At 36.9% G+C, this 25615-nt stretch overlaps 1 protein-coding gene across 9 annotated transcripts in view; it reads left to right on the forward strand.

The window, feature by feature from the left end:
• The window catches only part of VPS22 (EAP30/Vps36 family protein), a 38271-nt gene extending 23807 nt beyond the window's left edge, over positions 1 to 14464 (forward strand). For 2 of the 9 annotated variants that reach the window (XM_088867594.1, XM_006858267.4), the window contains 5 exons: positions 10528 to 10663; positions 11040 to 11194; positions 11399 to 11506; positions 13857 to 13946; positions 14099 to 14464. In XM_088867594.1, coding sequence (XP_088723720.1) covers positions 10528 to 10663; positions 11040 to 11194; positions 11399 to 11506; positions 13857 to 13946; positions 14099 to 14209 — 600 coding nt within the window. In that variant the 3' untranslated portion in view covers positions 14210 to 14464. Of the gene's footprint in view, positions 1 to 8603; positions 8874 to 9377; positions 9474 to 10527; positions 10664 to 11039; positions 11195 to 11398; positions 11507 to 13856; positions 13947 to 14098 lie in introns of those variants that run through there. The other 7 variants (XM_088867596.1, XM_088867598.1, XM_088867595.1 and 4 more) reach the window with 7 other exon arrangements.
• Positions 14465 to 25615: the final 11151 nt, after the last annotated feature.

Below are 25615 nucleotides of genomic sequence, written 5' to 3' on the forward strand. Positions count from 1 at the left end.
TCAACCAAAGTGAATTGGGTTCATCAGCTTTAAGATTCACAAAGTCAGATGAGAAGGCGAGATTTGTGCTTTTTGGCCCTGGTTGGCTGGTTGTTCATAAAAGGGTTGAATACTGATCCTTATGACGTGGTTACTATATCTCCAACAAATTCTATGGTTTTTACACCTCTCTGGCCTTGGACTTGTGTTGGTAAAATGGAGTTTGAGTCAGTTGCAGGGCCCATTGGGAGAATCCAGCCTGCTATCTTGAAAGCATGGAAGTCTTAATTCTTCAAATTGCCATTTATAAGCATGTTTCAAATTAAATGTTTCTCTCTCTGTATTTCAGCTGTGAATTGATGTGTCAGCCCTTTAGAAGCTCTGTTATTTGATGTTCATATCTGAATTAATTTAATAGCATGATCGATGCCTTGAGGCCTTTTGAATGAGGCCTTCAATGAGCTCCAAAGGAATTGGAATGGTGTCTGTCAGGTTCTATTAGTGGAGCTGGTTATTTGAGGCCCTTGAAAGTTTCTATCAAGGGCTGCCCAATGCATATCAAGTCGCCATCATCATCATCATCATCCGATCCTTCTCCTAACTATATAGGGTCAGCTACACAATCTTGTTCCTCCATTCTATTCTGTCAAAGGCCATACTTTCAGTTAGGCCAAAAGTTTCCATCTCATCCATGCCCAACGCCTATCAAGTGCTTGTGGATATTTCAGAATTATCATGCGGGTCACATATTGGTCTTATTGGGTTTATTGGTTCATGTCTTGTTTTTATTGGATCATGTATTGGTGCTTTATTAGGTTTTATATTAGTACCATTGATCTTTGTCGATCCTCCTAAATGATCGTTTAAGCTATCAAGTGCTTGTCCTTTTTGTTGTCTTGAATGTTTGAACTCATACTTAATATATTTTTGGATCTTTTGGATATATTTTCTAGATTTAAGTCTTATTAAGATTCTCACATTTGTTTTTTGCACCTTGAATGGACTAAAGTGGAATGAGATCATCATTGTTTTTGTTTTTCCTTTTTTTTTGGGGGGGGGGGGCGGGGGTGTGAGTGTGTGGGTTGTGTGTGTGTGTGTGTGTGTGTGTGTGTGTGTGTGTGAGAGAGAGAGAGAGAGAGAGAGAGAGAGATGGTCTGTATGAAATGCATATAGTTTGTGCAAATGAATGGAAATCTTATCAATTTTCATTGCATACAGATATCCGAACCAAATAGAATTTTAATTTGATGGAAGATAATCAAACATATCATAAAATTTGAAGATTTCTCAATTGCAGTTTAGACAGACCAATCAAACACTCCGAGGCAGAAAATAACAATTCCTCAAGTTGCAATTGGGGAAATAATATTTGGAAGTTTGACTGAAAATTTTCAGATTTGGAAATCAAACTGTGCTAAATTGCATCAACTACGTGTGCTAATATTGCTACTATTGTAGAAGTAGAATCAAGCGGACTTGGCTCCTAGATGAGTGTAAAATGTGAGGTTGCCGTATAAGAAAAGGTTTGGGTACCATCGAGAATTCTAATTAGGTGTTTGATCAGAACGTACCCAAAGAGTGCTCTTAAGGATTTTTGGTTTTTCCAAAGATTAGGCCGACAAGGTTGAGTAGTGGCGGATAATCAAAGCCGAATTGAGGTATGACTTAGACTAGGGCTATGGGAAGGGTTTAGCATAATTAAGGTTTGGATTAAGCATTTTAGGGTAGGAATACCTTATTGGACCATAACAGCTCAGTGTGATACGATAATGGTTGTGGAATTCTTGAGTCTAAACTTGGGTTTGGAAGCTTAAGAGGTAGTTATATTTTAGGGTGGCTTTTAGCTAGTTTACTTGGGATTTGGAGAGCTGTGGCTAGGGTTTATGGAAGCGTTTGAATAAGTAACAATTGTAGTTGTATGTTATCTAAAATGGGCATGTGCCACACGAAGGGAAAAATTAAGGTCCCAAGTTTGTAGGAAGAACCTCTAATCTACAAGCTAGAGTTTTGGGGAGTCTATCTATCTAAAGGAGAATAGGGCTCTAACCTTTTGGGAGAGACTCCACTCCCAAACCTAGGCTAGAGTTATAGATTCACTCTTTCTACTATAAGAGTTAGAGGGTGGAGTCTCTCTTTAAAGGTAGTCTCTCATTATAATTCAAAACCTACATTTTATTATTCAACTTGAATTGATTTCATGATAGGCTTGCATGGGTATTTATAGAGATTTTGATCTCTCTCTCTCTCTCTCTCTCTACTTGGCATGAGACTCAAGCTGTCTCTACTTTCCTAATCTGGCAGCAAAATTAGGTAGGTAGTTTCTTTCTTAGGGAAGGGCTTAATGCTAGGTGGTCAAGGAGGCGGGTGCCATTGTGTGAAGTTGTACATTCCATTCTACCACGGGTAGGGGCTCCCTTCCCCATTGAGCTACCCCCAAATAAAATAAAATGAAAGTAATCTTTTTAGACTTTTAAACAAAATTAGGAAACTAATCGGTCATATGGGTCCTGTCATATGCAACAAAATATGCTTTCGCATATCTAGGATACAAGACATGGTAGGATTTTTGGATGTATTTTTCGCCCACAAATCCAAATCCAGGTTGTGCGTATTCTCATAAGGCCCCAAAACCTGTATATGTTCATTCATGCTAGAAACATGGAATGAGCAAATGTAAGCTTTTGGAAAAGCTAGCGTTTGCATTGGGGCCCGTGCATCTTCCCCCTTTTCTTTTTCTCTCCTCATAATAATGATATTATCTATGGTTATAGTATCATATTTAATATTGATATTATTATAATATAATTATTAGCTTAAATAAGCAGATAACGTAGATTCTGGATTTATGGAAAGTTTTACATTGGCTACCTACGTAACATAACCCATGTCCTTTTTCTGGGCTTGATGATGACTTATTATTTTTTATATATTACGGAGTATAATTATCATCATTAATATTAGTATTATATTATTATAAAAAAAAGGGGAAGAAAACAGATTTGGGAAGTCATATGGGTATTTTTTTAAAAACAATATTATGAAGTTCTTCAGTTTCCTTCTTTAGTGTAGACACTAGGGCTTCAACACTTTCAATTTGTTTCTTTATTTGATAAATTTTTTCTTCTCGTGTAATCTTCATATTCTCTTCTTGATCATCTTCAATTTCAATAATCTCTTTCTTTTTTGCCAATTGCGATATGACAAAATAAGCTGCACTTTATTAGGCTTTTTTTCTCGTATCCATAGGGAATTTCTCGTCCTCGGACTTCAAACTCACAGACAAAAATAGGATTATGATTGGGTTCTTTGTAGATAATTATGTCAATTGGTTTTTCTATCTTTTGCTCTTGGCAAAATTCATACAAAATGATTTTTGGAGTAGAATTTGCCATATGTTCTTGATGTCTCTATTATAAAAAATTACAAAAATTGGTTTTCCTTTTAAATTAAAAAAAAAAAGAAAAAACATTTTTCTCCCCATTTGTTTTTTTATGTCTTCTTATGGTGTCCTAATGCCTTCTCATGGCATAACACTTTATGAGTTCGGTCATTTCCAAAAAACATTTTTATATGCCTTCATTAAGCACCATCGTGCCTTTTCATCGCATGGAACACTAGGACTACGGTCCTTTTTCTACAAAACATTTTTCTATACATTTACCTGGCATCTTCATGCCTTTTCGTGGCATGACATATTAGGACTACTGTTCTTTTTCGTTTTCAAACAATATTTTTCCCATGTTTACACTAAGCATAGATTTCCCATGAGGACTTTTCATGTGCCCTTTTCATAATTTTGTTTTTTTTTTTAAAATCTCATTATTCAATATTTCTTTTCGTTTTTCCCCTTCTTTTAAAATCTCCTTCTTCTTTTCCAAGAACAGCACATTTAAGAACTATTCTTTTTCTTCGTTTTTTTCCTTTTTCATTGCTAATCACTTGACATTTTTTTCTCACATCGAGACTCCAATATTTTTTTTTTGAAAAATTGCCCATATGACTTCCCAAATCTTTTTTTCTAAAAACAACTGCGACTTCTGAAAATTCATGCAGCATACTTTTTCGAGTAGAATTGCCATATGTTCTTGATGTCTTTTCTAAAAACATTTGCAACAATTAGTTTTCTTTTTAAATTTTTTTTAAAAACAATTTTCTCGCCTTTATTTATTTATTTATTATTTTATGCGTTCGCATGGCATAACACTCTAGAACTACGATCCTTTTTCAAGAATTATTTTTATATGCCTTCATTAGGCACCGTCATGCCTTTTCATGACATGGAACACTAGGACTGCGGTCCTTTTTCAGAATTTTTCTTTCCATGCCTGGACTTGGCATCTTCATGACATGCTAGGACTTTGCCTTTTCGTGGCATGACATGCTAGGACTGCAATCCTTTTTCTTTCTCCAAAATGTATTTCCTATGCCTACACTAGGCGTGGATTTCGCATGAGGACTACTCATGTCCTGCTTTCATAATGTTTTTATTTTTTTTATTTTTAAATTGTATTTTTGAAAAGCTTTGCAAAACACAATATCAAGAACTCTCCCATTATGTTTTCCCCCAATTTTTTTTTATATCTCATTCTTCTTAAGGCCTTTTAATACCATAATACCCATGACATGGCATAAAAATTATTTTCTGGAAGAAAAGAAAAAAGAAAAACAAAGAACGAAAAGAAAAAAGAAAAACAAAGAACGAAAAGAATTCTAAGTAAGAAAAAAAGGAATTGTAAATTCCAACATGATACCACTGTTGGAATTTTCAGAAGCTCCACACCATAAATGTTGGAACTTTTGAACATGATACCACTGTTGGAATTGTCAGAAGCTCCACACCATAAATGTTGGAACTTTTGAACTTAGTAAATGTTTTTACTAAGCTGTAAAAACACTCTCAACTTAACAAAACACAAGGAAGAATTGTAAATAAACATAATAGATTTAAACAGACAACTATTAGATTAGGATACTATGGCCCACAGGCCATAGCAGTCTTCCTAATTCCTCAAGTGTAGTTGCTGCAGCTAACATTCTTTTTCTAACAAAGTTTTTGAATAAGCAAACACTTAGAGAGAACTTCTAACTGAAATGGGATACAACTCATTCCAATAGATTGTGCCTTTTTAAAGGCCTTTACAACAATTTTAAAAATCCCCACTTTGGGTAACTACTCACTACAACACATAACTTCCCATTTTGATAATTACCCACTTAGAGAGAGAGAGAGCTAGTAGAAGATAACTACCCACTACAAGATTAATCCCACCATAAATCCTAACCTATAACTATCTATAATCTCTTAGAGGGAGAAAGAAAGAAATATACGGACCTCCCAATTCCTACAATTTTGCGCCATATTTCAACATTCCCCCTAATGCAAAATTCTTTTTTTTTTTTTGTTTTTGTTAACTTTCATGTACAAAAGTTTTAGTGATATTACAAAGTTCTTCATTTTCATTCTTTAGTGAAGACAATAGGGCTTCAAGATTTCCAATTTGTTTATTTATTTGATAAATTTCTTCTTCTCTTACAATCTTCATATTCTCTTCTTCATCATCTTCAATTTCAATAATTTTTTCCTTTTTCGCCAATTGCGATAAGGAAAAATAAGTTGCACTCTGTTGGGCTTCTTTTCTTGTATCCATAAGGAATCCTGAAAATTCTCTTCCTTCGACTTCATTCTCACACACAAAAATAGGATTATGATCGGGTCCTGCTTTGATAATTTTGTAAATTGGTTTTTCAATCTTTTGCTTTCTACGAAATTCATGCTGTGTGCGTTTTGGAGTAGAATTTGCTGTATTTTCTTAATGTCTTTTCTACAAAAAATTGAAACAATTAGTTGTCCTTTTAAACTTTTTTTTAAAAACTTTTTTCTCCCCCCAATTTTTTATGTCTACTCATGGTATCCTCATGCCTTCTTATGGGATAACACTCTAGGACTTTTATGCCTCATGGCATAACACTATCGGACTACGATACTTTTCAAATTTTTTTTTTTATAACCCTTCATTAGGCTCCCTCATACCTTTTCAGGGCATGGAACACTAGGACTACACTCCATTTTCAGAAAAGCATTTTTCTATGCCTTTACTTGGCATCTTCATGCATTTTCGTGGCATGGCATACTAGGACTATGAACTTTTTTCTTTTTCAAAAAATATTTTACCTATGCCTACACTAAGCATGGATTTCCCATGCTGACTACTCATGTCTCCCTTTCATAACTTTTTTATTTTTTTAATTCTCATTTTTAAAAACTTTTGCAAAACACATTAAGAACTCTCCCATTTTGGTTTCCCCCAATTTTTTGAATCTCCTTCTTTTTAAGAACGCCTTTAATATCATAATACCGAAGAGAAGGCATAAAAATTCTTTTTGGAAGGAAACGGATAAAGAAAAAAGATAAAAAAGAAAAGAGCTGTAAATAAGAGTAAAAAGGAATTGTAAATTCCAACAGGATACCATTGTTGGAATTTTCAGAAGCTCTACACTGTAAATGCTGCATTATAAAAATGCGATCAACTTAATAAACCTCAAGAAGAATTGTTAACAAACATAATCGGTTTAGAGAGGCAAATATTAGATTGAGGATGCTATAGCCCACAGGTCATAGCAGCCCTCCTAAATTACCTCAAGTGCATTTTCTGTAGCAACACTCTTTCTCTAACAAAGTTTTGAATAAGCAAAAGCTTAGAGAGAACTTCAAACTCAAAAGGGGTATAACTCATTCCAATAAATTGTGTCTTTTCAAAGGCCTTTACAACAGTTTTAAAAACTACCCACAAATTTCGTAAGTGACCCCATTTTGAGTAACCGCTGTTGCAACACATAACTTCCAATTTTGATAACTACCCACTTAGAGAGAGAGTAGAAGATAACTACGACTACAAGATAACTCCCACCACAAATCCATAACCCATAACTACCTACAACCTCTTAGAGGGAGAAAGAACACGGACCCCTCCAATTCCTACAATTTTGCATTACATTTCAAAATTCCCCCTTGATGCAAAATTCTGTTTTTTTGGTTAAATTTCCTATAAAATATTTTCAATGATATTATGAAGTTCTTCATTTTCATTATTTAGTGAAGACACTAGGGCTTCAGGAATTTTAATTTGTTTCTTGATTTAATAAATTTTTTTTCACTTGTAATCTTCATGTTCTCTTCGTCATCATTGTCAATTTCAATAATTTCTTTGTTTTTCGCCAATTGCGATATGGCAAAATAAATTGCACTTTGTTGGGTTTTTTTTCTCCTATCCATAGGGAATCTTGTAAATTCTCTTCCTACGACTTCAATCGCACAGACAAAAATAGGACCATGATTGAGTCATTCTTTGATATTTTGTAAATTGATTATTCAATCTTTTGCTTCTGACAAAATTCATGCAACATGCTTTTTGGAGTAGAATTTTCCGTACGTTCTTAATGTATTGCAATGATTAGTTTTCCTTTTAATTTTTTTTTTAAAAAGCATTTTTCGCCCCTCTTTTTTTAATGCCTTCTCATGGCTTCCTCATGCCTTCTCATGACATAACACTCTAGGACTTTTGTGCCTTCTCATGGCATAACACTCTAGGACTATAGTACTTCTCAAAAAACTTTTTACCATGCCTTCATTAGGCACCCTCATGCCTTTTCATGGCATGGAACACTAGGAATACGGTCCTTTTTCAAAAAGCCTTTTTTCAATGCCTTGGCATCTTCATGTCTTTTCGTGGCATGACATACTAGGACTATAGTCTTTTTTCTTTCTCAAAAAGTATTTTTCCTATGCTTACACTAGGTTTGGATTTCTCTTGAGGACTATTCATGTCCCCCTTTCCTAATTTTTTTATTTTTTTTAAATCTCATTTTAGAAAACTTTTACAAAACACCGACATTAAGAACTCTCCCATTTTGTTTTCCCCTATTTTTTTAATTCTCCTTCTTAAGAAGGCCTTTCATATCATAATACCCACGAGAAGGCATAAAAAATAATTTTTGGAATGGAGAGAAAAAGAAAACAAAAAAAACGAAAAGAATTGTAAATAAGGCAAAAATGGAATTGTAAATTCCAAGCGGATACCACTGCTGGAATTTTCAGAAGTGCTACATCATAAATGTTGTAATTTTTAAAAGTGCGTAGCTACTACTACATTATAGAAATACTCTCAACTTCATAAAACTCAAGGAAGAATTGCAAATAAACAAAATAGATTTAGAGAGAGAAATATTAGAGTGAGGATGCTATGGCCCATAGGCCATAGCAGTCCTCCTAAATTACTTGAAGTTTATTTGCTGCGGCTAACACTCAATCTCTAATAAAGTTTTTGAATAAGCAACATTTTAGAGAGAAAACTTCAAACTCAAAAAGAGTACAACTCGTTTGCATAGATTGTGCGATTTTAGAGGCCTTTACAACAGTTTTAACAACTACCCACAAACTACGTACGTGACCCGGGTAACCACCCACTACTACACATAACTTCCCAGTTTGATAATTACCCACTTAGAGAGAGAGAGAGAGAGAGTAGAAGATAACTACCCACTACAAGATAACTCTCCCCATAAATCCATAACTCATAACTACCCACAACCATAAATTGATAACCCTTAACTACCCACAACCTCTTAGAGAGAGAGAAAAAATTACACGGGCCCCCCAATTTCTACAATTTTGCATCACATTTTAACATTCCCCCTTGATGCAAAATTCTTTTTTTTTTTTTTTTGTCCGAACAAGATTTTCAATGATATTATGAAGTTCATTTTGCTTTTTTAGTGAAAACATTAGGGCTTCAAGAATTTCAATTTGTTGCAGACCCTATTCCACTTGATTGAAAACAGAGGTGCAGGATGTTTTGAGTTTTGACATGTTAGATGTTTGAGTGTTCAGACAATGTGTAAGTACATCTTGCGATGCCTGTTTCAAATAGAATGATGTAGGAGGCTGCAAGCGCATTTATTTTCATGTTGTTGTCTGTGCATGTGTTTGGGACATGCGCATGTGTGTGTGTGTGTGTGTGTGTAATTTTACCTGCATGTCAACAATTTAGGCTACAATATCTCAGAGTATTCACAATATTTGGACTAGTGTCATTCACCAGTAACACGTGCTAGATGTCAATCCCTATTTCAATGTCCATGTGGCCTTGGTTTTTTTATCAAATAAAAAGATCTGGGTTTCAAATTAGATTGGTGAACGCTTTAATTTGTATGTTTTCTCTATTCTGAACATGTGTATTGCCTATGTGGCTCTTTTGTCTGAAGTCCTGAAATTTGTTTTGTTTCTGTTCAAGATATGAAATTATTTGGTGAAGCAAAGCAAACAAAACTTGTTTGGGTTGAACTTGCTAGGTTCCTAGTTATTGAGCAAGGTCTTTACTTTTTTAATTTGTTTTATCCAGCCTGTTCGAAATCCTTGAGGGATGAAGAAATTATCCGAAGGTAATTGTGGCCTTCCATTCTATCAATGTGGCTTTGAACGAGTAAATCCTTTACATGTACAAGTTCCCTCTCAGTTTTGTTTAAATGTTCAAACTTTCTTTTTAATTATTCAAGTTCTCATCTATAAACTTTTTGACTAACTTTAACATGATTACTAAGGAATAACAATTATTCAATACCTTTGGTAATGTTCATGGCTCAAGACTTCCAATGATAAACAATTATGAGTTAAAACTTTGATTTTTCTTGTACTATGTTGATATTGCCATTCAGTGGCAGTCATTGTAATATTATTTTGTCTTACATGCAGTTGTTAGGATCAAGAGTGAATCGGGAGCGGGATAGGGATCTAGAACTGTGGGATTGTGAAGGCTAAACGGTCCTTATGGTTGGGAGTGTTATCTGTACAATGCATATGTTAGGATCAATATCCGTAATTATTGGGGATCTCGACCCCAACCTTTTGGGGGATCTGCTCCTAGTCTTAAAGAGTATATAGTCTAAGACTATATATACCCTTCAAATTAGGGATCTCTTTGTTTATAACCTGCAAGCAATGCAACTATATTAAAAGTATAGTTGTGGTGCAATCTGGCTTGAAAATCATTGTTTTGTTTGTTATCTTGGTCTTTAAGGTGGGGATTGAGATCCCTTGTAGCAGTCATCGGGAGCTCTAAGATGGGGATCGAGATCCTGAAATTTAAAAAAATCAAAATCCTATCCTTTTCCCAAAATTGAGGAGCGAGATTCCGGAATGAGATTGCCATTTAGGTTGGGAAATCCTTGCAACTATGGTTTTACCATTACAAATAATTTAGAGGCTATACTTTTTTACTGGCACTTGCTATTATAATAGTGTTCTGCCGTCATGACTCTTATCTAGCTTCACATTTAAGAGTTATATTTTAAAGGAATTGTTATTGTGAATGGTTTAATTTTGTTCCATAATTTTAATGGAAGTAAATGCAAATGTCGACAGTATGGGTAAATGATTTTTACTCTTTTTATACTCTCAATGTACAACTCCATTTGACCAATTAATTCAGTTTTTTGTATCTATTTTGTTAAGATTGTCTCTCATTTGAAAGTCCTCTTGTTGAAATTTTGCAGAATGATATTCGCAAGAATCCTGCATTCAGGTCACAATTCCATGAGATGTGTGCGAAAGTTGGAGTGGATCCACTTGCATCAAACAAGGGATTTTGGGCCGAGTTGCTAGGGATTGGTGACTTCTATTATGAGCTTGGTAAAAGTTGTTCCATTGGAGTCAGTCCTTTTCTGTTCTTTCATTTTTGCTAAATTGCTTTTGCTTGATCACTAAATAATTGGATGAAAAGTCTTATCTGCTTGTGAGATTTGATATTGTTTCTTGGTAAAATAATACATCAATTTGATATTGTTTCTTAATAAAATTAAAGATTAGAAAATGTGGATGCTATGTGAATATTTTGAACATTTTTGAGAGGTTAAAGCATTGCTCCATCACCCTTGGATGGTTGCTTGTTAGAACCACATGTTCTGAACGGATACTACTTTGATATGTAAATGGACCTTGAAATTAATTAAAACTTCTTTTGGTTGCACTGATAGCGAAATGACACAACAATATTTGGCATAAGCAGGGGTGCAAATTGTTGAAATATGCTTGGCTACTAGATCCCACAATGGAGGTTTGATCAATTTGCAGGAACTTTGTAGTTTGCTACGTCAAAGACGAAAAGCTGCTCGAGACTCAATATCTGAGGATGATTGCTTGCGGGCTATAAGTAAGCTAAAGGTATTATTCCTAAGGCCTGTCTTTTACTATGACTATGAAATCCCTTGAAATTTGTGGCCATCTATAATCAGTTGATTCTGTTTCAGTGGTGCATCAATCTTCTTAATTTTCTTTGTCCTTCAGCGTTTTTGAAAGTTTCAAATGTGAGTAAATTGTATTATCATATGCTTTGATTTGATATGGTACTCATTGGTGGTTTTCTAGGTATTGGGAAGTGGTTTTGAAGTGATATCTGTAGGCAAGAAGAAACTTGTTAGATCGGTTCCTACAGAGTTGAATAAAGACCATAATGAAATTTTGGAGTTGGCTCAGGTTTGTTTACGTAGATAAGTTGCCATCTCAAGACTACCTTGCAAGATTATTCATTGTTTTCAATATCCAATGTTTACTTATTCATTATTTTTTATACTCGAATTAACATAGTACTTTTTCATAACGTCAGTTGAGGTTTAATGATCTACGTGATACACTCTGACATCTTCCCTTTGTTAAGTTCCATCTAGGATACAATTTGGAAAGGCGTAATTTATGGTAAATAGTAGTACTCTCAATTGATAGGGCATCTGTGTACTCTAGCTTTTATGTTTTCTACATTAATGGGAGTACAAGATAGCGGCCTCTTTGCCTAACCTGCCATATCTGATCTCCATGGGTTAGAAGCCTTAGTTTGGTTATATTTTAAGCCACAAAGCAAAGGACCTGATGGGCAGCAAAAGAAAAGCTCAAATCCCCTTGGGACTCTTCTCAGTTTTCACATACCAGCCACGCCCTCTTAGTAGTATCTATTCTGCAATGACTCTCTCTAGTACAAATCTCATGGCTATTTCGTGATTTTGTGTTTTATCCAATTTTGTGTTATTTCCACTAAAAATAAGAGGCCTCCCATGATAGGGTTCTTGCCGCTTTTCAATTTGGTAATTCTTCAGAGTTCGTTTTTCACATTTTTTTTTTGTTTTTGAAATGTTCATTAATTATAAGCCAAAGAATTGTTGCTTTTTACATCTTAAATTTTATTTACCTTCAGGGTTGCATTTACTGTACACGTTTGGCTGTATTTTCTTCTCTGATACGCAATAGTTTGGTTTGCTTTTGTGTTCCGAATACGGTCAAATGGTGGATTTTTGTTCAATATCTCAGACTTTTGAGAGACTTCTAGACTTTAAAATGAGATAGGGATAATGTGTTATGACTATATAGACATATCACTATCCTTATGGAAGATTTTATCTCCTCTGCCTACAGCTCACAGTGAATACCCTGTGGCATTGTATTACTGATTAAATATTGAACTTTTTGTTCAAAGATTTTATACTTAGCTATATAAAATGTGAGCTTTTTACTTAGCTATATAAAATATGGGTTTGTCTGTACTTAAACAACACATCAAAACATGAAAATTAAGGTTAGGATAATTTTTTTTTTTTTTTTTTTTAACATAGAAATGGAACTCTTGAGATATAGTGCTATAAAAACCCAGCTGCTACCGCCTTGACGCAATTCCGATTCCTATTAAGGTTAGAATGAGTTGTGATGGGGTTTTACTAAAAAGTCATTTGTTTTCTTGGTGAATGATTATTTTTTGTAAGTAGGTCAATCATTAATTAAGGATACATTTGAAGTTTTCATTGATACATTGCATTTTGAAAATGTGTTCCAGAACATAGTACAATGCCTGTCCTTTACTGGAAATTCAACTATATATTTAGAAAGATATCAAAGGCTCTGATGATGATGTTTAGAAAGATATCAAAGATGCCTCTTGACTTTTACTGGTGATTACACATGTACCCTTGCTGACAGAGCTATCCATAAAGGCAACTTTTTAGTAAAAAATTAAACTGTACATTTGGTAAATCCTCCCTTTACAACAAATTTTAACTTTGAACTTTATACTTTTGAAGGATATTTAAGGTTAAATTATCGAATAAAAGAGAGATTGTAATATAGTTCAGTGTTCCAACTCTTGGCCAAGTCAAATAGAACTTGTCAGAGTAACTTGGCGTTGGAAGGTTGCTGAGGCAAGTTTGTCTATACAACTTGGGGTTATAGCAATTTTCTATAAAATTAATACTACTAAATCAGTAACCAATGTTTTATAAATGTATTCATATATAACATGTTTGTTTTTGTGATGATTTTTGAATTTTTGTTATTCTAAGCTCTATTTTCTGAATTTGTATCAAGCTATAAATCAAAATCTTCATATTCTATATTTTGTGATTTTATCATCTTTTATAGACTTTTAATGCCTTTTATAACGTTTTTGCTTTTACCTTTTTCTTTATTTTTTTTGGCACATTATTACATTTTGGCTTTCAAGTTTTAACCCTTTTTGTGCTCGTACAAGACTTGAACAAGTTCTCAGCTGAGTTACTCGGCTTGGGGAAGGGCTGAGTCCAGAGCCCGAGCAGAGTAATTGAACATTGATATAGTTTGGCTTGGTCCCTTGGAGCCATGTATAATGAATTATATGCAATTGTATGATGCTGTGTTCATCAATTCATTAATTTTGTCCCCATATTTTTTGTTGTATTCTGTATAGAAAAGCTGGTGCTTCTCTCTGTTATACAAGCAATCTTAATTTTATTGATTCCCAAAAGCTAAAAAAAAGGAAAAGAATATAGATCCTGGGGAGTTCTCTAATCTTTACTTTGGTGATCAGGCTCAAGGCTTTGTGACTGTTGAAGAGGTTGAGAAGCGATTAGGATGGTCACCTGGTCGTGCTACAGATGCTCTTGAAGTTCTACTCAAAGTAAAGTGAAACTCCAATTTCTCTAAACAAAGTGAATCTTTTGAGTGTGACTATTAGTATGCAACCTTGCATGGGCTATAATCAGTCGTTTTATATTTTCCTTCGCTTTTTTTTTTTAATGTATTCTCAAAGCGGCTGGTTCATCTTACTAGGAGGGGCTTGCCATGATCGATGACGGACACCGTGATGGAAAACACAGATACTGGTTCCCCTGTGTAGCTTCAATCTCTGCAGCTATTGAAGCCGATATGATAAAGGCTTGATGTTCATGATATGGTATCTTCAAAAAATTCATCCTCTCACTCCTCAAGCTCCCCAGCCAATGAAGCCAAATACAATAAAAGGCTTCATGTAATCCAAAATTCATCCTTCCAATCCTGGGCTTTTATTGTTCATTAAATTTGCTTCCGGGATTAATATTTGTAACTGCTTCTTACTCATAAATAAAAGAAGAATAGAAATGTATGATTGTCTTGGGGTTAATATTATGTAAGGGTGTGGTTTGCCTACGGTGTCAATTTCGTGTCAATTTCAAATAATCAAAGTAAGGCGCACCTCGAATCTTTGTTAAAAAGATGCAATTTTGATGTGGGAAATTTTTACAATGACCTGAAAATCTATTTTTATCTGTAATTATGAAACTTTTTTGATGTGGGAAATTTTTACAATGACCTGAAATTCTATTTTTATCTGTAATTATGAAACTTTTCTTTTGAAAAAAAATGAACTAGAAAAATGGTGTGAATCAAGCAAGATCTATTAACATTCGAAAATATTGAAAATAGAAGTTTTTGGTAGTACATTACAAGATGCATTAGTTTTAGGGTTGGAATATTTTTCTGTTCATATCCATACAGGGTAAGATTATTAATTCAAAGGTTTTCTAGCATGGAAACAATTTTTACCAATTGATTTTTGACACTTTAATTCTATAGTATGAGCTTGTCAAGGACTGTACAATAATAGACCAAAGAGACTGACAATATTGAGAGTGCAGGTAAGTTCCTTTTGAAAAGAGTACCTTTCGGTGTTTAAATTTGAGTGTAGTTATCATATGATCCATTTGGCTAGAAATTGGTTTGATTCAAACAAGCAAGTCTAACACTTTGGTAAATCAGTTTCTTGAAATTTTAGTTGAGAAGACGAGGAAAAGTAACTAATAAAAAGAGGGATTCTTTAGAAAAGCAATTAGTCTTAGAAATTTCATAATTGAATATTAGGTAGTGACTAAGAAGTGGCCCTGGGCTTCAGCTCTGGCTTCGGCTTCGGCTTCGGCTTCAGGTTAACGGTAGGTTCAGGTGAGAGGCTATCAATAAAAGGTTCGAATCTTTGAAGATTGTCTTGTAAAGCCCTCACAACCTAGCCTAGAACTGCCTCCGCCTTCCCTTGCCACCGGTCTTTTTTCAAAGTGGAGATGGTGTGGATTTGTAGGTTGGCTCCTAGGCTCGAACCTTGTTGGAAATGTTTTTTGGAATCCCGGCCAATATCGGCTGACAAGGAATTAAAACTCAGTGTACTTTTCCGTCTTACTGAAGTTTGGCTCAAATCTCATGGAGACATTGATTGGCACCACTTCCATGATGATGGTTACTAAAGCTAAATCAAATGTCTTTTTAAAATCTCTTTGGTCACGGAAGGGTAAGGAGCATAACACCTATATTTTTCTTGTAAGGGGGAGTTTAGATGCTATTTCAAATCGAGAAGTTTTTTAAAAAATTGATTGGTGGGATGAATCTTTCACTCATTGGTCTTGATCCGGAATAGATCAGTTGGACTGGTGATCCAGCTAAAGGAAAATATATCAATTATATTCGTATATTCTAATAATGTCGTTGTGGCTGGGAATTTTGTTCGTCTTCCAAATGCAAATGCAAGGAGGTTCCATTCCCCTCCTCTATATGTCCTTTTTTTACGCTAACTTAATATGTGTTCGAGTTATGTTTTAAGAAAGGGAAAACTTTACATCATCTATATTTGAAGTATATATGACCGTATGTTGTCAATCGTTCAATTTGAGGGGATAGCTGGGATGGCTTAATCACAATGTCATGTAGGAAGGAAATGTGGGAAATTAAACTTTAAATAAATAAAATCAGGAATAATAGAGGAAAAACATAGTTGTAAATTTTAAAGTCAAGAAAAAAACTTTCTTTTATAAAATAAAATTATTCTTTCATAAAATAAAATTCATTTTCATAACATATGCCTCCCAAAATATGACATCTAGCCTTTTATAAGCATCTCGAGTAAATATTTAAAATATGATATCTAGCCTTTTATAAGCCTGTGAAAATTTAACTTGAAATCAAAGTAAACATTTAAAACCCCTAAAATAATACTAAAATTGTAAAAGCACCCTTGTGAATATTATCGTGTGAATAGTAATTGTGAACAGTACGTGTGATCAGTAACACTAATATGTGTGAACAACGTGATCAGTAACACTAGTATGCATGAGCAATACAATGAATAGTAAATCAAGAAAATATAAGCAAGCCCTAGAATTAAAAAAAAAACTTAAAAAAATAATTCTTAAAACCAAAATCAAAATATATATTTTTTAAAATTGAATAGAATTTAAAAATAAGTATATTTTTTCCCTCCATCATTCTCTCCTGGTTGGAGAAAACTCGTCATCGAGTTTGAAATGAGCTAAGATGAATTCAGCATTAAAACTGTATTCTTTAATCTTCTTCGTCTTTGTTGGCTCAAAGATTATTCGTGGTCAACATAAGAAAAAATTTCGTATAGAACCCTAATTCCTCATATTATTTCACGGTAGACGCTCTTTCCGTTTTTCTTTCAAGCGTCAGAAGAAAATCCTTAAGGATTTCACCGTACCCCCTCATCTTTTATCTCCCTCTTTTATTGACTTTTGACCATAAAAATTAGTTCCAACAAATCTTTTTATACCATTTCATCCCAATAACCTTTTTTAACCATCTTTTTCCCTTGCCACCTATTAATTCTTTTCTGGGGTTGAAATTATATAAACAGATTTGTTGGAGCTAATTTTTAAAATAAAAAATCAATAAAAGAAGAAGATAAGAGATGATGAGATATGGTGAAATCTTTAGAGGTTTTCTTATGCCGCTTAAAAGAAAAATAGTAGGAGGGTCTACCATGAAATAATACGATAAATTAGGGTTCTATACAAAATTTTCCCTAAAAATAATTCTTTAATAAATGAATCCCTGATATGTATATTGAGGAGTCTATGCAAATTTATAAAACCAACTCCTTGAATGTTCCATGGTGTGTGGGGGGATTTTAATATTATTCGATGGACTAATGAATTCTGTAGTTCTCCTCGCTTCTCTATTTGTATGTGGCTTTTTGATGATTTCATTCTTGGTTTATATTTCTTTTAGTGGCGGCTCGCCTTACTGGTTAGCAACCAAACTAAAGATGGTAGAAGACAACATTGTCAAATGGAAAAATGAAGTTTGGGGAAGTGTTCAAACAAAAATTCATTTCACAAGGAATAAAATTGAAGTTGATGAGCAATAGGTCTTAGGTACTGTTCTATCTGAGGATCAATTGAGAAAAAGAAGCAACATTGTTACATCTTTACATAGCCTGCTAAATTTGGAAGAAGTATACTGGAGGCAGAGATCGAGAATCAAATGGTTTAGAGGAGATCGAAATACAAAAAATTTTCATGCTATTGCAAATTCGACAAAAGAAGAGAAACAACATCCAGAAGCTAAAAATTGAGGGCATTCACTTAACAAAACAAGTTACCAGGTCGAAGAGTCTCCCACAAGTGGCTTAAGAGAATATCCTAAATCCGGCAACTGTTCACCCAAAAACATCAAACTCGCTGGATTGTAGCCAATCTACTGCTATTGCTACCATCTAGTCAGAGGGTTATAGAATCGAGTTGTTCCAAATATTTGTAGAGAGAGAGAGAGAGAGAGAGAGAGAGAGAGAGAGAGAGAGAGAGAGAGAGAGAGAGAGAGAGAGAGAGAGAGAGAGAGAGAGAGAGTCACTAAATTAGGGATCACAGAAAAAATAATACCTGAATGTGGCTTTCGATGAGAGAGAGAGAGTCACTAAATTAGGGATCACAGAAAAAACAATACCTGAATGTGGCTTTCGATAAATCTCTAAATATCTAAGAAAAGGAGATCAGAAGAAAAAATGGTGAGGTCAATAATTAGAGAAGAAAAAGTAGCACAGCTTCTTTAAGAATAAGAGAATTGTCTCAGCAAAAAGAACAAAATTGGGGCAAAATGGAGGTTCTACAAGAGAGACAAAGAGATAAAGATGGTTATAAAAAGGGAAAATTGGAGGCCACCAAAAAACATCATTGATTTTTGAAGCATCAGAGAGCTTCTTTTTCCTCTCTGATCATTTATATCCTTCTCTGAGAGATCTTGATCATTATTAGAGGCCAAAGCTAGGGTTTGTTTTATTCGTGAATTTAGTCTCTCTGTCTCTGTCTCTCTCTCTCTCTACAAATGTTCGAAAAAAGCCGATTTTATAACCTTTTAGCTAAAAAGTAGCAGCAGCAGAAGAGTGACCGGAATGCAGCGAGTTTGAAGATTTATGGTGAACAGTAGCAGAATTCAGGAGATTACCTGAAGGCACTTGTGGAGACTCGTCGGCCTGGTAACTTAGATCGTTTCTTGGAGTCCACAACGTATTGCGTTCTTGCTCAGTATCTTTCTACGATGAGTAGCAGGGGTTGGAAAACATGCGATATAGATTCTCAACCCTTCCTCACCATCGAATACATATTGTAGTCTTTCACGAAATGGAGCACATATGGTGCAGGTGCACATTTAATTTTAAATGGTTGTGAGCTAGTTGTATCCAAGGGAGTCATTCAAGGAATGAAGCGCAATTAGGCCTGAGTGCCTTTATGTGGTGTGTAATATGGATGAAGGCCATAGATACGCCCTGTCTCAATCCATTTTGTGCACCATTTATCACGAGTTACGAGCAGGGAGCAAACCTTAGAAGATGTTGGGGAACATGCGCACTCCTTTTGCTAGCCATTATGTATATGGCTGGATAGGTGCTTACTTCCCAGGCACCTACAAATCCCCAAGTGTGAGTAACGCCGATGTTTTCCATATCTACTTCTTCTTATGGGCCGTCAGGTAGTATTTCATTCAGACCATGATGCAAGGAAGCTATTTCATGGCAAAGACATTTGTTAGAGAAGCCATTCCTAATAGAGGGTCCTGAGCATCATCTTTATGCTGACGAACAACCATAGCAGGCTGGCTTGGATCCTACCACAGAGAGAGGCATGATGTACCTACAGAGTGTTCGAGGAGGCCTTCTTCCTCTAAGGATCGGGGTTCACAGGTATATCGAGCTCTATAATCCCCATTGATTTTCCAGACAACATAGAGTAAGGTTGTCATGTAGTTTATGAGTTCACCAGACGACACAATTGGCTCGGTCCTTGCATTAAGATCATGTGGGATTCTTGCATGCCTTTGGGTCTGGGACGTCAAGTCATCATCCCCCATTACAACAAAGAGGTGTATAAGACATACAAAAGGGGTTTTCATAAAACCCTTTTAACTGAAATTTCATCAAATGAGGGAGGATGGAGCATACTATACTTATTACAAGTTCAAGATCACCAATGTGGATACAGGGTGGGCCACAGGGGCTCAGTTTCCTGATAATTGAAACAATGATAGTTGAAGAGGATGTTTCAACGGAGACGAATGCATCTTTTATCATTATCTGGAGAAATTACTAGAGACTGATCCGCGGGTCTCAAAGGGACCTGAGAGCCCTTTTATTTGAGATCTCAACGAATTGGTTGAAGTTGAGGCAACCAACCCAGCTCCTACTCCCGTCAAAAAATCCATAGGCAAGAGGGAAGCCATGAATCCTCTTGCTACAAGGGGAATATTGGTGCGTGATCTTTCGAGCAAAAAGAAATGGCACGAGAGGAGGGCATCTCCTACATAAGATGAATTTGCGCTTGAGCCCTTGACAAAGAGGAAGAGTCCTTCCCCTTCAAGAGATCAAACAGCAAAAGACCCGACTCCCCAAAATTCGAAGGAGAAGGTTGCTCCTTATGTGAGAGAGGAGTCGACAGTAGATCGTCCAGCTTAGAAGAAAAGGAAGAAGCAGACATAAGCAGACATAGAGAAGGCGCTGACTAAAGATTCGAACAAGAAAAAGATGGGATTAAAGGAGGGAACCCCCACCCAGGCATGAGTTTCCACGAGATCATCCCAGAGGTGCAGAGAGTCGCACCTTCAGGACAACTCTTCTGAACCATTGAAAGCCCGGTCTTTTAAAATTGAGCCGCCTTTCGCTAGGGCTTCCAAAGTGAGGGCCCCCACTCTCGACCTCCGACTGAAGAAAATGGGATCTCGAAAGAAACTTGGGTGTTGATTGAAGTAGATACACCTTCCCCTCCATCTCTTGTTCTTGCTGCCCTGGAGGTTGAATCATCAGGTGAGGAGTCCTTCGCTTCGGAAGAGCATGTGGAGGCAACATCTGCCTCTAATCACAAGGAGGGAAAGATATATGCTTTATGGGATATTCTTATCTCCCTTTATCTCCTTTGGCCCCTCCTCCTGCTGGTTAGATGTCTCGATCTCGCCCTTCGAATCTGGATGATCGGGCGGCACACGTCTCGGGTTTTGGGGAGTCCTGGGACTTTGAGATCTCTCTCTCAGGAAACTCGTTCAAGAACAAGGGCAAGTATTATCTACCAATGAGAGAGGAATTTAGAGTGAGTTCGGGACTTACTTGGGTTGGTTCGCGTGGGTGTCCTCTTAGATCACGAAGAAAGCCCTCCAGTAGTAAAACTGGTTCGGAATCGCCTCTCTTGGACTGTATTCTCCTGTTTTTTGTAATCACACAAATATGGAAAATGTTATAAGATAGGTGGGTCAAATATGTCACCTTGCCTTCTTGATGAATACATACGGGGCATACACATTCAAAGAAGAAGAAAATAATGAGAGAAGAAAGATGGGGGAGAGAAGAATTTGATTAGAGAGGGAGATCAATACAGTGACTAAACTGGTAAATAATTGGCTTGGCGTGGTAGTAAAATGGGTTCGATAACTCAGACCGGCTCAACAGAATTACTACTAGAAGACAGACTCAATACTGACTAGCTAGACACGATGGTTAATCTATTGTTGCAGTAAAGCGGGCACAGTAACTATGATTGACACAACAACATTATGGCTAAACAACAGATGTTACCACGGAAGGCTAATCTCCACCCATCTTAACCAAATGAAGTAATAGTAAAAAATATAAAAATCATAAAGGGAGAACAAGAAGTAAAATAAGAGGAGAAAAGAATAGAAAGAATAGGGATGAGAGAAGGAAGGGAGAAGAGAGTGTGAGAGAGGATGGAAAGAAAGGGCAAAGACAAATATAGACGGCAATGGGAGAAGGAGGAAGAAAACACAGTCGGCGGTAGTCATCACTGGTTGTGGCCTAAAGAGAGAACTGGTTGTGGCCTGAAGAGAGAAAAGAAAAGAAAGAGAGAGAGAGAGAGAGAGAGAGAGAGAGAGAGAGAGAGAGAGAGAGAGAGAGCACAAGCAGCAATGTGATAGAAGGGAGAGAGACGACACAGTCAACACTATGCTTTGACGGATGTGTTGGAAGAAGAGGGGAAAGGAAGAATACAGTCGACGCTGAGCATCACCAGCTAGGTTAGAAGAAGAGAAGAGAAAGAAGGACACAGTCGGTGCTAGGCATCGCCGGCTATGTTAGGAGAAGAGGAGAAGAAGAAAGATACATTCAACGCTAGTCATCATCGGTTGAGTTCAAAGAAGAGAAGAGAAGAGAAAGAAGGACACAGTCGGCGCTAGTCATCGCTGGCTGAGTTAGAAGAAGAAAGATACAGTCGACACTAGTCATTGGCAGCTGTGTTTGAAGAAAAATGAGAGAGAAGGACACAAGCGCCGCTAGGCATCGTCGGATGTGTTTAAGAAGAGAGGAGAGAGAAGGATACAGGCGGCACTAGGCATCGCCGGCTGTGTTTAAGAAGAGACGAGAGAGACAAAGAGATATAGATGAGAAGAGAAAGAAGGGGAGATAGAGATGAGAAGAAGAGAGAGAAAGGGAGATAAAGATGAGAAGAAGAGAGAGAAAGGGAGATAAAGATGAGAAGAAGAGAGAGAAAGGGAGATAAAGATGAGAAAGAGGAGAGGAGAGAGAAAGAGGAAGAAGAGAGAGAAAGAGGGGAGGAGAGAGAAAGAGGGGAGGAGGGAGAAAGAGGGGAGGAGAGAGAAAATTACCTTAACGAAAGGTACCGACCCTTTTCTTCTCTCTCTTTTCTCTCTCTGCAAGGCACACCCACGAGCTCAAGAAAAAATTGAAACTTTATTGGTTGTGTGAAATGATTCGAAGGTCCTTTACAATTTGGCTTTGCATGCTTATATAGAATTGGGCTAAAACATGGGTGTATACCCAAAAACTACCTAAAATTGAAGATAATTACAATTTAATTGAATTAAAAAAAATTCTAAAAATAGGTGCAAAAGGACTGTTTTGCCCACGCCTAAAATTGTGTGGAATTCTAGAATAGTCCCTGCTGCTGCCCGAAAACTTGCGTGATCTTCCATGATTGATTTGGGATCATTCTGATGCACGTTTGATCAAAAGATGATTATTTTCTTGTAGTGCTCGGCATGATGATCGATTTGATACCAATTATGAGCCATGAATCATGTTTTTAAGCCATGATCATGAAACTTGAAATTTGCTTGAATCTTGAAAACTTTGGATGAATTGTGTGCTCATTTCTTGATGTTTTTCTTTATTTTCTTCGATGAATCACACTGAGCATGCCATCACGATCACGTCGCAACAAACACAGCTTGATTTTGTGTCTGGATGAAGATTTCGTCGTCTTGAGCTTTTGACCGGAATCTTGAAATTCGACGGTCAAAATTTACAGTAGATTTGATGCCTTCGTATGTAAAATCCAGCCGTTCATCGTACATGGGGGTTCAGACTAGAGATAACCTCGGATCTTACACACATAATGCAATTGGTTTCATGCCGATCGGGTACGTGAGAGTCGTGATTTGGCCACCGGAGTGAAGCGTGCTACTGCTGAATTTCTGCAAACTTCTTCACGGATCAACAACTTCTCTCTAGTTTTTCTCCCTGCTCGGTTATTGTCATGGGGCGTACCACATATCAAAACGCTCGTCTTGACAAGATGAACACGCTCACAAAATTTGAGCACGATCCGACTTGGAACTAGTGAGATATGGGCTTCGAAAGTCATTGCCCATGAATGTGGAAACAGACACCTTTAATGGTGTTTTGGTGCAAAGTGGCCACACGGGAATAGTGTGCAGCCTACGTTTTTTTTGGTATTTTACCCATAACTTTGTCCTGGAGTGCCCGATTAGGCCGAAACTTGACCCATAGGGGTTTTCTACCGTACCAGATCTAATGGTGGTAGTCCCACAGCTGTTTGATGGTCCAAAAATATAGTTTTAGTTATGGGATCCAAAAATATAATTTTAGTTATGGGATCCATTTCAGAGTGTTAGAGATATATTTTTTTTCTTTGTTTCCACTGCCTTAGACATGTCTAATCGCTAAGGATTTTGTATGGACCTCGTCAGTCAGAATCAGGCATGTCAGAAAATTGAGTGCCGTGTTGAAGGGCATTGTTCCCATTTGGTATGAGTTTCGTTGTCTTTGATAGACAACAAAAGAGCCTTTGGTCGGCACTCGTCTGCGTAGTGCACCAATTGTTCCTTGGCGGGTAGGGTACCTCAGTTTATCGAGGTGACCAGCTTTGGGTATAACCCATACCCACTGCTGTGCAAGTCGTTACATAGAAAATCCAAAGTCATGGCTGACTTAGCCTTCTTGGGGTGTCTTTTGGCTTGTCAGAATGATTTCCTTGTTTGTTTGTTTGCTGAAGAACCTTTGGTCAGCGTTGTTTGCTGCTTTACCAAGTTTTCTGTTGACAGTAAGAGTACCACTGTAGGTCCCATCTACCGGGTCCAGTCGGGGGCAGTTTTGTTAATCGATCCCGAAAGTCTGGGCCTGTTGGCGAGGCTGGTTGACATCTCTGGCAAGTTTATCCTGGCTTTGTCAGTTTCTTTACTTCGTAGTGATCTTTAGCATTTTCAGAGTGTATTTGTGACCTCGTGGGAATAATGTTATTCCTCATGAGACTTGACTTGCTTTCTTGACGATTCTTCGATCCTTCGAGTCCTTTTTACGAGTCGACTCATGCTGTTAGAATCTTTTCCCTGAAGCTTGCATTTTTTGGTCCTAGTATTGTGACACCAAGGATTTTTTTTGTTTTTTTTAGTGTGGGCTGAACCCGCCTGTTGAGGCGAGTGCTGCATCAACCTGTTTATTGGTCCAAGTGTCCTTTACAGATTTTCACTTGGACCTAGGAAGCGGTGCCGTAGAGACAGATTTCACCAACTTCCTCTTCATTTGGGGCTCTTTTACCCATGACTTTTCGGTCATGTCCACCGTTATCGCTTCATTTTTACTCACGATGCCCTTTCGGGTTTTCACCGTGCCCCTTTTTTTTTATTCACGGAACTATTTTCCTCATTGTTTCGTGATCACGTCTGTCCATCATTTTTACTCATGGCGTTCCCTTATCAAGGTATACACCATGCCCTTTATTTCTCATGAAGGCATGTTTAGGGTCATGCTTTCAGGACCTGTGCGAAACCTTTTAACATCATGCGGCCAGGACGTGTACTATGGTTTAAGGTCATATAGCTGGACAGTAATGTAGATGGATAGTAGTCTGTGGAGGCCATAGAAGGAGTATGATAATGATTTAACTCACTTGGGGAGATGGCACGAGCTACCTAGGAAAGATGGATGATGTATAAAAGGCGGGTGAAAAGTGGTGACCCACTAGCTTACGACGAGTATAGGTGACGGGATGGTTCGCCATTTTGTGAGAGCGGGTGAAACTAACTGGGAATGATGGAGGATGATGAAATGAATGGACTCACTAGGGAGGTAGTAATGATGGTGCGCACACATGAACTGGTCGGTTAGGGAAGACGTGTGTGAGAATGCACATAAAAGGTGTGCACGCGTATTTGGAGGCACCTTTTAAGGTCATGACTCAGGGACCTGTGCAATGCAGTTTATCGTCACGCGCACTATGGTTTAGGGTCATATAGCTTGGACCGTGGTTATGCAGTTTTAAAGTCATATAACTAGGATCATGCAGTTTAAGGTCGTGCAACTAGATCTCCACTACAGTTTATGGTTGGTTAGGCAATTTAAAGTCATACAACTAGGACCTTGCAGTTTAAGGTCGTGCAACTGGACCACCGCTACAGTTTATGGTCGCATAGTTTGGATCGTGCAGTTTAGGGACGTGCAACTAGACCTAAGCTATGCAGTTTAAGGTTGTGCAGCACGGACCAAGGCGTGGGTCGCCATGCAGGTGAAATTCCATGGGGGAAAGATCTGTGGATGGCAATTGACTCCGTGGGGATAAAATGATTCAAGCCAACAAGATGTTCAGGTGGGAAGGCCGACTTCATTGGGGAAAAGGAGCCGAATGTGAGTCTTTTTTTATATCCTTGCAAACATAATAAATAGGTGTAAGGCAGACCATTGGGGGTTGCAGCAGTAAAAACGACCCTAACTCTATTGGGGATAATAGTCTGTGTAAGGCTCTCCTACTAGGGATGAGAAGTCATGACCTGAGT

Source organism: Amborella trichopoda, chromosome 5, assembly GCF_054954075.1.
Source record: "Amborella trichopoda isolate Santa Cruz 75 chromosome 5, AtrichopodaSantaCruz75HAP2 v2.0, whole genome shotgun sequence".
In the NCBI taxonomy this organism is placed as follows: domain Eukaryota; kingdom Viridiplantae; phylum Streptophyta; class Magnoliopsida; order Amborellales; family Amborellaceae; genus Amborella; species Amborella trichopoda.